The sequence below is a fragment of the Anoplopoma fimbria genome, chromosome 19 (genome assembly GCF_027596085.1).
Source record: "Anoplopoma fimbria isolate UVic2021 breed Golden Eagle Sablefish chromosome 19, Afim_UVic_2022, whole genome shotgun sequence".
Lineage (NCBI taxonomy): Eukaryota > Metazoa > Chordata > Actinopteri > Perciformes > Anoplopomatidae > Anoplopoma > Anoplopoma fimbria.
In genome coordinates this window covers 8,348,019-8,363,859 of record NC_072467.1, presented here as the reverse complement: position 1 = coordinate 8,363,859, position 15,841 = coordinate 8,348,019, and the positions used below count along the sequence as shown (strand labels likewise).

The window sequence follows — 15,841 nt, the reverse complement described above, 5'->3', positions numbered from 1 at the left end:
AGGACTACATCTTTCCTAAAAAGCGTGACATATTTAGATGCCATTACATTTGTCTCACTTTCTAATATCACTCTGGGAAGTTGTTACATAACCATCCACATCTCTTACAATATGAATGTATGCCTGCAGTAAAAGTGTGCTGCTTTCAATGTGTACTCTTTGTGAATTGAGTTCTTGAAATTAGTGCAGCTTAAAACCGAAGGCATTCTAATCTGATACTGACAAACTGTAGATATTAATGATCACCAAAACACTTTTACACAGCTTTTATTAATTTGCAAAAGTCCATACAACCTCTGTCAGTCATCTCCTTTTAAAGGGGCTACGGGATTAAAAATTGGCCTCTCTCTACGTAGCTTTAATTTTCCATAGCTCACCTCAAAGTCCTTCTTTGTCCCATTTAGGACCTCCAGACTACCTGTCCTTACGTCATAACCGTGCGCCCTCAGTCGCTGGATGCGATAATTTACTATCTGCGTGGTCAGCTCCAAAACCGTTGGAGTCTCTTTGATTTGAGACATGCTGATCCCAACGCTGAGGAGGCCCTTAAAGCGCTCGGCCAGAACAATGTCAGGGTAGTAAAGCACAGCCGGGCAGTTGAGGACGATGTCCCGCAGCTCCTCCTCGGAGCAGCCCATGGTGCTCTGGGAGTACGCCAGAGTGTGGCGCATGCTGTCCGGGTTCAGCTCGGTGACAAAGCCCCTGAGTTTGGACAGGAGGCGGAGGAGTTCAGCCGTGCTGAAGCCCTTGTCTCTCAGAAACAGCAGGTTCTCCCTCAGCACCTCTGGGGGCTTGAGGAGAACAAACGGGTTCTGACTCAGCAGCTTCTGAAGCCAGATCTTCATGTTGGCCTCCTCACCCCCAAGGTCCTGGTAGGACTGCTGGAGGGTGCACACCATCAGCTCGTTCTGCTCTACCGGCCGACTGAAGCTCTGAGGAGCGCTGGCCATCAGCTTGGTGATGATTCGCTTGTTGAGGTTTAAGCTCTGAAAGTAGACGATGTTGTTCCGCTGGTTGTCATTGTGGCTGGACGAGGTGAAGAAGGAGGCTGGGAATTTCTCAATTATACCAACCAGCTCTATCTCTTTTGGGCACACAGACATCCACAGCTCCCTCTGAGCCTGCATCTGCTCTGGGTGACAGAGGACCGCCTCAGGGTGAGCTGCTAGGATCCGGGCGATGATGGACCCGGAGGCTCCCATGTCCTTCAGCAGGTCAGCTACCTCCTTAGTATAGGCCGGGCTCTGATGCAGAACCCAGCCCTTTAGTTGCCGGACCTTCTGGATGTCCACAGAGAGATCGTAGAGGGCTTCCACGGTCTGCTGGTTCTCTGCTGAGCTCAGTGTTGCACATTGTCTGAGGTGTAACGGTAGAGCTGTGGCACGTTGGCACCGGAGGCACAGGGACGTTGCAATCAAACGCAACATTGATGAAAAGTCCAAAGGCAGATCACCTAAATGAGTGAGAAAAGAAGGAACTGCAGTGGATGTGACAACCAAGCAGGCATATAACATAACTTCTTCCTAAAAGTACTTCATCTCCTAAAGTATGGTGGGAGCTAGATTGAGCAGACGGTTGCAGCCACGGTCAGTAAAATTCCCAAATTTAGCAAGAATCAAACAACTGTAGTAACTGTGATGATGCTCTGTAAGGCCAAAAGGGTTGCATGGCCTGTCATGTGCCACTATCAAGACAGGAGACTGACAATCATGCCTCTCATCATTTTCTTTCCACTATTCACACATAACTATCATTCAGTACAACAATACCCTCATGACTTTATGCACAGCAAGGGGATATTTATAGAGCTTCCAGATTACTTGTGACTGAGCCACACAAATAAGAAAAGTAAGCTAAATGTAAACAAACACAGTCATACTACTTATCTGAACTTACCCTTTTTAAAAAGTATTGACAGAATTCTGACAGCAATGTATTTTTCTTTATGCGTTTTCCACCAGAACACCTTACCCGTGTAATTTTAAAACTGACATATTATTTATGTAAAGTGACAATGTCTATAAAAATCTATTTTTAATTTACCCCTCTGCTTTGACACAGAGGGTACCCTGATGTTTATTTTGCATGCTATTTTGGGCAATGCCAAGATTATGGTTATTCTGCACAGCTGGTGCCAGATGTTTCATACGGGAGCTGTATCGAAACGTCATTCACAGGCATTGACCCAGTGCAGATCACCATCAGGTTACACATTCAAAAGCATAATCCCATACATTAGTACAATGTAAGGGACTTTATGGTCACGGTGGTCGGAGCAGAGTCAGTACATCTTCATATCTCACTAGGGTTTGTGCGGATAACTAAATACATTTAGTCCCCGATTTCAAAATAAAAGACTTCTTGAATGACGTCCAGCATTGTATAGCTGAAACATGCTCGGTGTTAAGCTCGCTAGTTACCTAACGATAGCTGCTAAAAGAGAGACGAGCATCGCAGGACAAAGTGTGATTTAACCTCCTGTATTAACTGGTTAGTGGTTAATATCGGTTTCTGTTGACAGAGGTTGTTGAGATTCCAGCTAATATGTGGACATTTCTGTTAAAAAACTACTTACATTTAGCAGCGGTCAGCGGATGTGACGTTTTGTTATGAAATGGGTTTCTTCTTCTTCTACTATTAGTCTGTTGCTGTGTGTACACAGCGCCACGTAGAGGAGGTACCTGGTGCTGCAGAGCTGCGCAACTGAGACCTGATAAATACAAATGTGACCCTGAAATAACTTACAAAAATTACATCATGCAGAATGTGGAAAAGTGTTTGAGTTTGTGCTCCAGATGCCCAATTTCATTCCTCTTTTCAAAGATCTGCTCTTTTATTGCAGCCCATATGTCCAGTAATTTAATAATCCTGGCAAAACTGTGTATCTCAAACAGCAGTTGGTGCGCCTCCAAACCCTGCAGCATACGGGGCCCTGATGAGTGTAATCAGCACAGGGCTGAATTGGACTGAACACACGGAGAGTTTTCTTGCAGTTGGTGCTTAATCATGATGCTTGATCACCAGCTCTGCAAGCTGTTCCCTCAGCAGCACGGAAGCTGCTGCTGCTGAGTGGGTAGCTGGGTTCATTATAGTTTATGTACTAGTAAACAGATGATGCGCCTCAAAGGAAAAAAACAGGTTGGTGTTTCTCTCTTTTTTTAATACCCAATATGTTGACAGGAATGAGCCGGTCATCAGAGAGCACTATGAGTTAGTTAGATAGATAGTGTCCAACTAGCACAGACACACAGAAGAGACAAAGATTTGATTTTGCATGTGTGTCATGGGAAATTACTTTATTTATAGTGAAAAGAGGGTATGGAACAACATGTGGGCCTGCAGAGACATGTCATTCACTCTTCTTCTATTTGCAGTCAACCTGTTAAAAATGTTCCTCGCTTGTGACAAGGGTTTCAGTAAAGTCACGCAATCAGTATCATCCTCTCTTGCTACAACCCTCCTGTTGTTTCTTCAGCAATTAGGAACTTAACATAAGCAGCACTTGAGGTGTAACAAATGCATAAATATTACTGGCATTGTGCTGAATCCCCTGATCTGTTTGGGATTGTGATCCAATTCCTGTCAAGCCCCTCTGATAAATATGTAGCTGGTATAGGATGTGTAGACTTGAGACATATTGCCACATACTAACTGTGACTTTGTTGTGTTTATCAACAGTCAAATTGATGAAGCAACTGTGACTGGGCTACAGCACAGTCACACTCAGAGAACAATAGCATCAATAAGACACAAAATGGAGGGTTTCGGATTAAATGTTGGCACAAAGTCACAGACATAGGCAGTGAACTGGAAGAGGAAGGGAGAAGCTTTTCCAAACTGCTAGTGGGAAACACGAGTAAAATGCGGTACAGGCTGTCAGACCTGTTACAGATAATCACACACAAGGTGATGCTTTGTGGGGTTAATAAATAAAAATGTGCCTCATTACACAGGGAGTCTTTACTTCACTAGGAGGGATCCACCCATCCATTTATTCAACTGCCAGACATTTACTCTAAAGCAAACAAGATACCAAAACAACAACTTTCTGCATGGTGGCTAAGGTACAGGACTTTCCAGACAGTTTGCTTGTCCTCTGTCATATAATACTAGAGCAAGCTGCCTGCAGGTAATTACGCCCTTAGAAACCGAAAGAGAGAGATAGAGCGCCTGCTTTATTATGAGCACAGTCAATCACAGTGTAAAAAAGAAATTCTGCTTTTTATTGTAAACCACAGGTTTAACTTTGTGTTTTTCCTATTGTGATTTCCTGGCTGTGCAATTTTGAACAAGGGGTATTTAAACTTAAATGCAACGCCAGTAAGATATGTATTCATTTTTTTTAGTTGTAAAGTTATCTTTTACTATTTTTTAGCTGTAAAGAGCCATTAGTCAAGGCTTTATAGAGTGAAGGAGTCGTAACATAATAGCTGCATCCGGTTGCTTTACAGTAGATCAAAGTCAACATTTGATTTGTGGTGACATATTAACTTATTGGGCAGAAGACAGGGAAAGGTAAATATATTATTAACTGACAAGCGCAGCAGTTTAGTATTAACAGATTATACTCCCACTACAGTTACATTTTCAAAACATCACATAATAGTGCAACATTACAAGGCCAAAAGCACCACACTCCTAAATATTGTTTGAATTGAGGGTATTTTAATTTTACAGCTTTTATGTTTGGGTATTATATTACTCAACTCTAGCACGATATGAAACCATGGAGAAGCAGCTCCATCCAGCTGATAAACAGCACAAGATTGAATGAATCCTTTGTGTTTCCTCACGGTGCCAAAGAAAAAACATAATAACTGCCAGATAGATCACCTGATACTTCTAGATTTAGTTCAGATTAGGCTCACTGAATAAGATCTGATGATAAAGAAAACACAATATAGAAGCATTCGCAAATGCTTGAAGAAAAAATGCATGTTACGCACTCCCTCTTAACAGCGACCTTGCATGGTGACTGGCCACACCCACAGGTGACTGAAAACCTGCCAGGAGCATAACTTTTTCTTTTCGTTTGCTGTCTCTTGGATTTGTCACAATTCTATGAAAGACTTTAATGACTTTACGCCAGTCACTCATAGAGTAACTTCACATATGTGTTCGTGTTTGTGTGTGTTTATGTGTGTGTTCCTACGTCTGTCGCTCTGAGGCTGAGAGTGTGTTTGTCAAGGTCTGTGGAAGAATGTGAAGGAGGAAACTGATGTTAGCAGGAGGTGGACCTAAAGTGACAAACCAAAGTGGAATACATTAAGCACTCCTCCCGTGTGTGACAATCACATAGAATCTGGACAGGCAGCCAACATGACGTCAATCAGGTTTCTGGAGTTACTACTTCCCTTCCTCCTCCACCAGGTCTACAGTGAGGAGGCTGAGCCCGTGTTCAGAGCAGAGGGCACAGTTATCGAGATGGGGTATTGTTTTGGAGTGGATTATATTGTTGTTTATAGATCTGCACCGGAGGGAGACCAGCTGCTTGGCAACTCCTCGGCCGACAACACGTCCATTACACCTCCTGCGGACCTCCAGAGTCGTATACACATCAACAAACATGAGTACCTGCTCAGGCTCCAGATCAGTCACCTCACACACAATGACTCAGGGATTTATAGAAGAGAATGCTGGAAGAACCAGAAACTAGTTAGCCAGAACACACTGCAGCTCTATGTGTGCAGTAAGGAAGTTGCATCTGAAGAGATCATCGTAAAGGAGGGAAATGGAAGGACTGAGCTTCTGTGCAACAACACTTCCATCGGTTTGGAGGGAACCTCTGTGCGCTGGTACCACGAGATGTATCCGCTTTATAAGACGACACTCTTCCTGGATAGCAGTGTTTCGCTGGATCCCCTGGTGGAGGAGCCACAGGGTGGTGTGGAGGTCAGAGATAACGGGGCACTGCTTTTGCTTAACAGCAGCAAGTTAAAGAATAACCAGCATTTTATCTGTATTGTGAGCAAAGGTAAGAATTGTCTCAGTTACCAAAGCATGCACCCAGCAGACCGCAGTGAGAGCAAGGACATTATGGCCTCAGAAGGGGACAAAGTGGTATTAAAATGTCCCAATGATGGCAACAACCAGCAATGGGAGACACCACTGGGGAGATTCAATGGCGGCAGCGAAAAGATGTACATATCACTTGGTGACAAATCTGAAGACTTCTCATTGGTAATTCCTGCCTTCTCTGATGAACTAAGTGGGCACTATTCATGCATCTCCCCTTCGCTTGAAGTGGAGTACTTTCTGGTTCTTTGCCCCCGAAAGGAATCCCAAGAGAAAGTTGTTGTTGAAGGCGGGAGCGCCATGCTAAAGTGTGATGTTGGCAAAGGTGATTCCCGAAGGTTGCAGTGGCACCGCAGATACCCATCAGGGGAAAATGAACTTATCCACGACTCAAAGGAGGAGACTGTTCCCATCCCAGAGGATCTGAGGGGCAGACTGTCTCTGTCTGAGAATGGCTCTTCGCTGACAATCTCCCACCTGGAGGCGAAAGATCAAGGAGTCTACCTGTGTGTTGTTTTTGGAGACAATGAGTTCCTGGAGGTAAATCACAACTACACAGATGATTATGATGAGGAAGGTACTGGGGAATATGAATATAGTAATAACCTGTACTGGGATGACACACCAAGGTGCGTCTTTAAACAGGAGATACGCTTGTGGTCAACCCCGAAAAGTCGCAGAGGAGTGACCAGGAGCCATGAAACTGGTCGCACAGCCGATCCATCTGAAGTCTCTAATGCTTCTGCCTATGGCGTGGGCGCAGGACTGGTGGGGCTGCTGGTGGTTGGAGGGATTGTGGCATTGATTGTAATAAAGAGGAGAGCAAAGGCCAAAGCGAAGCAGAGAGGAGCTGCCTCTCGCTCTGGACTGAACATGGCCAGAGACTTAAGAGTGAATGTGGATCCTGGTTATACTGAGGTTTTAACTCAGAATGATGAAAATGCTGGTTTATAGCTTTTGTGAAGTAGCTCCAAGGAATTTTTTTAATCCAAAGGACATTAATTGTGTTTTTAAATCTGTCCATAAAACAGCAGTTGGTGAATGTGAAAGAGTCGTACTCTACTTTCAGTTTCATGCTGATGCTACCTTCCTCCCCTCCTCTCTCTAGGAACTAATGACATATACTGGATTTTTGATTTGATAAATGCAATTCCTTCTTTCAAAACTCCATTTGGTCTTCTGGCTGAAAATTTCAACATTTTCTCCCTCTAAAAGGAAGAAAATGTCAATTTTGTTACAATGTCTTTCAATAGAGAAAGCAAACGAAACGTGTTTTGAACTTGAATCTGATGGCGTGACAAAGTACGGTATGTATGTGATTCTAGATTACGACTAAAAACCAGTCAGGCTGCTCTCCTGTCATCAGATTGTTTTGTGCCAATAAGGAAGAGCATAACAGACAAAAAGTACCTGAGGCTCTAGTCTCAAAAGATTCTAAACAAAAAGGTAGTTTTACTATGACACTGTTACTGCCATGCACATAATGTAATGAATATGGCTTCAGGCTACCTTTTTTTAGGTAATGTTTGTTAGTATCTATATTACTGACATTTCTTCTCTCGTATACGCTCACTGAGTTTTATGGCTTCATCACAATATTTAGGCTATTATGATTATTTTGATTGATCTTAAAGTTGCATTAATTGATTTATTTTCATTTTGCGGGCAGCAAATATAATCACAACATCCACATACTATCTATCACCTTGTAAAGGTGATATGGCGTGTCAACAAACAGTTGCCTATTTACACACTCAGTAGAAGTCTCTGTTACGGAGTTCTGCTCTTCACCAACTGCTGAGATAAATGTCCGGCTCTTTAGCTGCTAAATGTTCCGCTATGTTCACCAGCTAGTTGCTAACTTGGTCTGTCTGCTGGGCAGGTAGTGAGATGACAGTGAACCAAAACATTAATGTTGAGGTGAGTTAAAAGATGATGAAATGCTTCATAGAGCTGGGTGAACTGCAAAGTACAGTAATGACTATGAGTCAAATATAGAGTCAATTGATCCGTTGTTATTATAAATATAGTGTTTGGTGCAGCTTTAAAGAAGAAACTCAAGCATTTGGCCAAGGAGGAATGATGACTGTGACTGTCATGATGTTTATAATGCAAAATAGTTTTTTGCAAAAGATCAACAAGCAAATACAAGCAAACCAAACATGTTTCATACTTTTTCTGCTTTCAAACAATCTTACTTATCAGGAGTAATTGTGAATTAACCATAAAAATGTGTTTTAAATGTTTGTTTGTTTTTTTGATTTACAAGTAAAAACTCGTGTGCGATGTGTTCTTGAAAAGCAAGAAGAAACAAACAAACAAACAAACATGTTTAAATATCTTACATTTCTGTGTACGAGTCAAAATTCACCTAAGTTATCCCATACAACACACACAGATATTGAATCAATATGTGCTGTATTTTCTTACTGAGCAAGTTTAGCAGCGCAACGCTGCAGAGTGAACATCAATATTGATCCAATATTGCAGTTTATGTTTGCTATGTGTTATTGACTAGCTGACTGTGTTGATATTGATTCAACTGTGCATTTTATTATACATGATTATATACAGTGGGATATCCAGCTATATTTTAAATAAATATGTGCAGCTGCTACAGTGCCAGCATGTCATGCATTTGAATAAACGCTTTAAAAAAAGGACCTGGAAAATGTTTCATCTTCATTATGTAATCAGATTTGATCAGTTAGAAGAACTTCCAAACAAAGAGAGCAAATGCTCGTCTCATTAAACTGGGATTGTCCATCGAATCAATAAAGTGTTTAGAGGTAATATGCAGGAGTTGCGGGTTGTTTAGCTGCAGCACGGGGGCAATGAAACACGTGTCCTCTCCATCAAGTTGTTAGTAACTTCAGGGCCTGGAAAGACTCCTGTTCTTCTCTCAAAACCTGACCACACTGTATAACAAGCTCCAATAAAGAGTGCTTCTCCCTTTAACCTCACACTAGAGTAAGCCTATAGTGTAAAATGTATCATGTACTTTTCCAAAGTTGTCCAGAAAATCATTCAATTTTGTATTTATTTACACCTTACGGATTGTCTCCAGTATCACTATCATGACCTGCTCTATACAATATGAACTTGTGTCTGTATCAGTTCTGCAGATTGTTAAATTGATCAATGAATTTAGTTTGCTGTAATACATGTATATTTATATTTTTTAGCCATAAGGCTTTCATTTATTGAACCTTAAATAATGGATCTTTATGACATAATGATGTGGAAGAGTTTACACAATCATTTTTTACAAGTTGTCTTTTTTTCAACCTTTATATAGACAAACATGTATATCAATTGTAATACTTGATGCATCAGTTTCACTGTTGTTATTCCGTCTGAAAGGAGAGGTTATCTCACTGGAAGGGAAAAATTGGAAAATAACATTAACAATTAATTCCATTTGGACATTTAATGTCCCACTACCTCTACAAATACTCAAGGGCATTAAAGGAATAGTTGGACATTATGGGAATTTTGCTAATTCGCTTTCTAGCCAAGAGTTAAATGAGAACCGACGCTCTCAAACATGACAGTGGTGTCAATCTTCTCATCTAACTCTTGGCAAAAAAAAATCAATATGCATATTTCCAAAATTGTCCTAAATTATCACAATACAACTTTAACTTTTATTTTGGTGCCACATTACTTTTGACATGGAGGGGTCAAATTACAGTCTGCACTTTTGCATTTGGAACATGCAACCAGTGAGCCAGCAACAAGCTGCAAAATTGAAGAGCCAAAACCAATGCTTTTAGTTTAAGATGTTTGGTGATGCAAAGAGGCACCAGGGTGTTCTTGAAGCTTTTCCATCTTGCAAAACAATTTGAAGATGTTCTGTTTTCAGCAATGTTTTTGACTGCCAGATTGTATTACTCCCACACACTTCACCTTTTGGAGCCTTGATAAATATTTATGATCCACAGCAGTGCCAATACATCCAAAGAAGAAATATGGTTTCTGTTTGGAAATATTTGCTCAGCTGGTATGTATACAGCATTAAATCTCATCCCATCGTTGTCCTTAATTTGATGTTGGGCCAATATCTGATATCTGACTTTTTGGAGGATCCAAAACCAGTTGTTTACCTGTTTATGATATTAGCTGTTCTTTTGGTATCATTTTTGTAAAGAGCTATAAATAAGCACAATGTTTTTTCAAGTGTTAAAAATACATCAAATCAAATCAACTAATTTTATGAATTTTATGTGTCCACAAGGTCATGATTTGTTTTCAAAAATAACTTTATTACGACATCCATGATTATGGATATGCACAGGAAAATTTGAGCAATGTCTGTTGCAGAGAAAAAAAGCAGTCAGATTTGTCAAAGCGTTGCTGACAACTTGATAAAAAATCCTTCACAGACATGGTTCTGTTTGAGAAGCACAGGCGAATCAGATGAGTGAAAATAGAGAAGGAGGGAGATAGAGGGTCTTCCATATTTGCCGGTTTGCTTTCCATACGCCCCTTCACAGGCTTGATTGATGGAGACACAGATGTGAAAGAGGAGCAGCTGCTCGGTGCTCTCAGGTGTAATTAAGAAAGGGCTCGGTCACACAGAAAGGCCCCGGGAGGCCCGACAGAGGAATCAGCACGCCTCAGAGAACAGCAAGATCCAGCAGCCGGCTTCCTCCGGCTTGTTACAGTGAGAGACTTTAAATGGATCGGCTTAATTGTCGAGGCATCTCTCAGACCATCTGTGTGTGTATGTGGGAAGGCGGGGTTTCAGCTGCATATCTGCCTCTATCTGTGCTGCATGTGTGTTCGAGCATAAGCAAACTGCGCACCACTGCTGTGGCAGGGCAGAACCAAAGTTAAAAAAATAATCAATGAAATAAGCCAGGAAATTGTGTTTTTGGACAAGTTGTTACTCAGAGTCTCTTGTGTTCATTTAGGCTCATGCAACTTCTGTAGAACACAGCGAGACGTGTGACTGGACTCCAGATTTCAATGTTATCTGAAGTTTTCTCTCAAACACACATGTACACACTCCATTTTTCACACCGATGCAACAATCAAAATCACAGCCGGTGAATGATAGCCTGATGGCTCCCCCTGCCCCCCTCCCAGGGCACCTCTTTCTGTCTGATCAGGAGGCCATGTTCTGTAGACTCAGCACGTCTGCTGGGTGCTCCCTGGTGGCTGCTGGTCTGAGCCTGCGGAGGCCCGATCTGCTGTAATTTGCCAGGCCCATTACTCCCACAAATGTGATGGCTGTGAGCCCTGTGAGTGTGAAACAGTTAGTGGGATAAAGAGCGGTAGAAGGAGAGAAGGATAGAGAGAAAGAGAGAGAGAGAGAGTGTTGGAGAGATGGAGATACCTCGCTATTGCCTCTGTCCTGCTACAGTGTCTGAAAGTGTGTGATGTGTTGTGCTAATGGCACCAATTATGCACCAGAGAGCACTGCTGATGGGCTGGTTTCACAGCAAAAATGCTGGGAGGAAAAACAGTTGCAGTGGGAGGCCTTTGGGTACCAAAGAAAAAAAAAAAGGGATGTTAGAGGCAGAAGGGAGACGAGCCACTTGGGGCTTTTCTTTCCTAATAGCGGTCTGCTCGCTACCCAGACATGTGGAGGTGTCTGGTTGGATCGCAGCCACGCAGGAATTTATGTCTGGTATTTTCAGAGGGGCAATCCAAGCAAGACCAGGACCAATCAAACGCTCTCAATAAAACTGACTTCCCTCTGGAAGTCTCAGAGGCTTTCAGTAGATTTAATTTGAAGTCTATAACTTAGAAACTAGTGGGCGTGGGGCTGTGATGCTGTGATACTCGCTCTCTGTCAAATTCTAAAACTTCAACTCACCTGTGTGATGAAACAGTTGGGGAGCAGGAAATGCATCAGTGGTAATCATTACGTTTTTTGTAATCCCATGGAATGATTGTGTTCATTGTGTGATGTTGGCAAGCAACAATTAGTTTATACACTGTCGTATCTTTCATGCGACAGTGCTGTTGAAGTGATGAGGAAGGATGCTCCGCGGACACTGTTCTTGCTGGTATAATAAAGTTTATTACAAACAAGCAACACATGTCATGACGGACGTCTAGAGCGCCCGGAGGTCTCGAGTCGAATCTGGAAGACCTGCCTTTCGGGCTCTTGCACCCCCTTATATAGGGTACATGTTTATCAACATTTGGGCTGAAGTCAAGACCGTGTATGGGGCTCCGTCATTCTACACCTTTGACCTTCAGCCCCTGGTATCCTGCACATCTGCTTCTTATATAGGACAAAAACACTTGGGGCCTTCGCTGTATTGTGCAAGACCTGAAAATATACCACAACACCTTTTCATGTGTTGGTGTTTAGCATCATAAGGGAACATTTTGAGTAGAGAGTCTCAAAGGGAGCTAGACCAGAAAAATCAAAGTCATGTAATTGGCTTCTCTGGCATGAAAGAAGTAAAAGAGTTGTCTATGAATGTCTTGATGGGTGCCAGGAGAAAACTTTAAAGCAAGGAAAAAGTTTAATTTCATTACATGCATGCATACGGCAGATAATTACTTTGCTTGGAAGCAGATTTTTGTTGTTGTTGTTGCACACAGCAGGGTTCAACAACACAACAGTAGAGCCGACTTGCTCACTCATGTGCAGATGAAATAAAAAGAATTGCGGGGGGAGTGAAAATGAGACCATCTATATTCAAGAGATCTCTCGTTCAAAAACAATCACACAGACGTGAGTCGTGAAGGCAAGCCAGCACAGCCACACCTTTGATGCACAGATGGCGTGTGTAAACTTTCTCGTTCCGCCTCCTGCTCTTCCTCTCCTCCTCTCCGCTGAAGTCTGTCTCTCTCTCTCTGCCTCTCTCATCCCTCATGTCCCACATTCTTCCTTCCTCTCATCATCCCGTGTGTCACTCAACGGATTTCTCTCAGTCTGCCGGCAGCACAGCACCTCGGCTTGCAACCCGTCCTGCCTAAATTTAATGAATGACGCCTTGCAAAATTGGCAAGCAGGGTGGGCACACCACGGCTGGGTAAATGTTAGCTGAAAGCTTCAGTTTATAAAGACCAACCGCTCCTTCTGTGATTTGGAGTTTTCTTTGAAAACAGCCAGCGATGGGATTGTCTACAGGCCAAAAAGGATCATGCCTTCTCCCCAAATGGTTTAGTGAACACTGAGCTGAGGCGAGCTCAGTCAGGAGTTCTGTGGGCTTAAGGATAACAAGCAATCAAAATGACTCAGACACTAAGTCTGATTGGGGTCAGCATCATTGAATTCAGTCATGACCTCCCATTAGCGGTCAAGAGATATAAATAATATAGAAAACTCCATATCGGTTGATAAAAGAAAATATAGAATAAAAGCCTGTTTACAAACGTGAGCCTTCTAAGTGCTGGGAGCAGAAATTATGCTATACAATTAGAATTCCACTCATCATATCTTTCAATTCAAGCGTGAGAACTAAACATTTTCTGGCAGTGTTGGAAAAGAACATTGATATCACCTTCACTGTCTGTCCAGAAAATATCATGCTACAGCTTGCTAGCTAGTCTAAGCATGGAAAAACACATAACACAAAACCACATTGTGAAACAACAACAACTTATTTTTTACACAAAGCAAAGCTAGCTTATGCTGCCTGTTTTTAGTATTTGTGCAAAGCTAAGTTAACATGCTGGCCAGCATTACGACTAAAAACATGGGAAAGTTGTGTCCGAAAGTTAACAAAATCCATAATATCACATGTGTTTAATCTGTACAAAATTCAAAGTGTAAAAACAGCATTTCATTGTTTCACAAGTGGCTCTGTTGCCAGGCAACCAATGGTGATTCCATGAAGTTACTGTTCGCATCGGGGAAGCGCCCTAATCATTAGATATCAAATCAACTTTCTTGCTATTTTGTTAATGAGAGGATAAGGGAGAAATAATGGAGATAAGTAACTGAAAGTACAAAAGCTTCTGTTGAGTAATGAGTTCAGTCAGAGGCTGAGCTAAAACGCAAACACACACACATGTTCGTTATCTTGTTTAACATCTCTACAGTTTGTGTTCTGGCTGTTTGGGGAGAGTAAACACGGACTTCACAAACAATCGAGCAGTCAAATTTGCATGAATTTCGCAAGGCGAAAGATTGCTTTGCTTTCTGTCTGAACCAAACAGTGTGTGGTCTGAACACAGCTTGAGAGGTGGTGGTTAGTAGATTTAGTTGCCTTTCCATAGCCAGGCTAGGTGTTTCCTCCTGTTTAAAGTTTGGCTGTAGCCATATATTTACCATGGTATCGATATTATCTTACTCTCAACAAGAAAGCAAATAGGCGCATTTCCAAAATGTCAAACTCTTCCTGTGTCCAAGCCACAATAACCTAGGAGAATTTCTCAGATCGTGCAAGTGCAATGCCAGTGGGAAATAGAGAAAGTGTGCCCTGTTGTTTGCTGAAATAAATGTATCTGTCTCTGCTGGCATGGTATAGCTGAAATGAGATTTCTTGCTTATTGCACTTATAGCAAAGGAGGTCTAAATAAATGGCTTGCAATTTTTTTTCTCCCTCCCTAAAATCAGACAGAGCGTATAGAAACACCTCCTAACTTTTGTGCGACCTGCTTTGCCTTGTCACAGCTGATTGACAGATAATCTGACTGACGGATCACAGTTTTAAAAGAAAGTGGAAGTTGCCAAGCAAGCCCGGATATAGAAAAGCAGTCAGTGAGCTAAGGAGACAAGGTTATCCAGAACAGGAGAGAGATTTCAGCTGCATTTCCATCCGCTTTATGATGAAAGACTGCTGTCATATTAAGCATCAGATATGGGGTGGATCACAGAGATATTGGGAAGAAAGAGTGCAGATTGGCGAGACATTTGTTGAGAGCCTGATAGTTCTGGAAAAAGGAAAATGAAAGGCACTCCAAATCTCTAATGTGCATCGGATTTTATGCTCTTTGCATGTGTGCGTGGTGAGGAACAAGTGTGGGTAGGTTTAGCTAAACAGGGAGGCCCGTTGAGGATTAATTTTTTGCTCACAGAAAAAAATTCTACTTTTTCTTATCGCCTGTTTCAAATCTCACCAAGAAGCTGTGGGGGCGTTCGGCTGCTCGGAGCCAGGGAATCGATGCCGTAGGCAGGCAGAGCGAGGGATCAGTGCTGAGAGGTGCGGAGGACAGGACACTTTTGTATCACTCACTGGGCGTTCTTGGCAGCTTGTGGTACTTTGTGTGTGCTTGTACAGGAAGACTTTTGGCTAGTGATGTGCCTTAGCCCTGCATTGCCAGAAAAAGCTTGCTCTGTATCAGCGTAGTTAGACTTCCCACCCCTCCAGTTCTTATTTCTGAGATCATTTCTTCCTGCCTTTGTTTTTGGTGTATTCACTTGTACTGCCTGAAAGCTTTAAACACAGGTGAGATGCAGAGGGCAGAAAAGTTGGAACAGCTGATAGAAGGTTTAAGGCTTAAATCATCCAACAGCAGAAATGATACAAGTGAGAACTGAGATGCAGCGACGACAGCCACATTATTTCACCTATCTGTCTGCACATCACACTGTAAAGACACACTCTAGCCAGCGCGACTCTGCCACAGCGGGAGATAAATCTGAAAGAGCGCAAACAGAATCGACCCCCATTCCCAGGAGTAATGGAGCTGTCAAAGGCCAAGTCTGACCCCACGGTAACCCACCGGGGGCAATGATATGGCACCTATCCCTTCAGTCTGCAGCGGAGTGGGGGGGGGGGGGGGGCATCTGATGAAAGCAGTCACCCTCAGTGGAATGAGGAAAAATAGAGGTCATTGTGCCACTGTTATCTCATGATAGAAGTGTGTGTGTGTGTGTGTGTGTGTGTGTGTGTGTGTGTGTGTGTGTGTGTGT

General features: G+C 42.5%; 1 protein-coding gene across 1 annotated transcript; it reads right to left on the bottom strand.

Moving 5' to 3' along the window:
• Positions 1-266: 266 nt before the first annotated feature.
• mterf2 (mitochondrial transcription termination factor 2) lies at positions 267-2,639 on the bottom strand. Its single transcript, XM_054620703.1, has 2 exons — positions 2,576-2,639; positions 267-1,453 (listed from the first exon to the last, which is right to left on the bottom strand). The coding sequence occupies exon 2, from the start codon at positions 1,425-1,427 to the stop codon at positions 300-302; it is 1,128 nt and encodes a 375-aa protein (XP_054476678.1). The 5' UTR covers positions 1,428-1,453; positions 2,576-2,639; the 3' UTR covers positions 267-299.
• Positions 2,640-15,841: the final 13,202 nt, after the last annotated feature.

What these genes read in the sequence shown, in the direction of transcription:
- mterf2 (XM_054620703.1), bottom strand. Translation starts at nt 1,427, where the DNA reads ATGTTGCGTTTGATTGCAACGTCCCTGTGCCTCCGGTGCCAACGTGCC.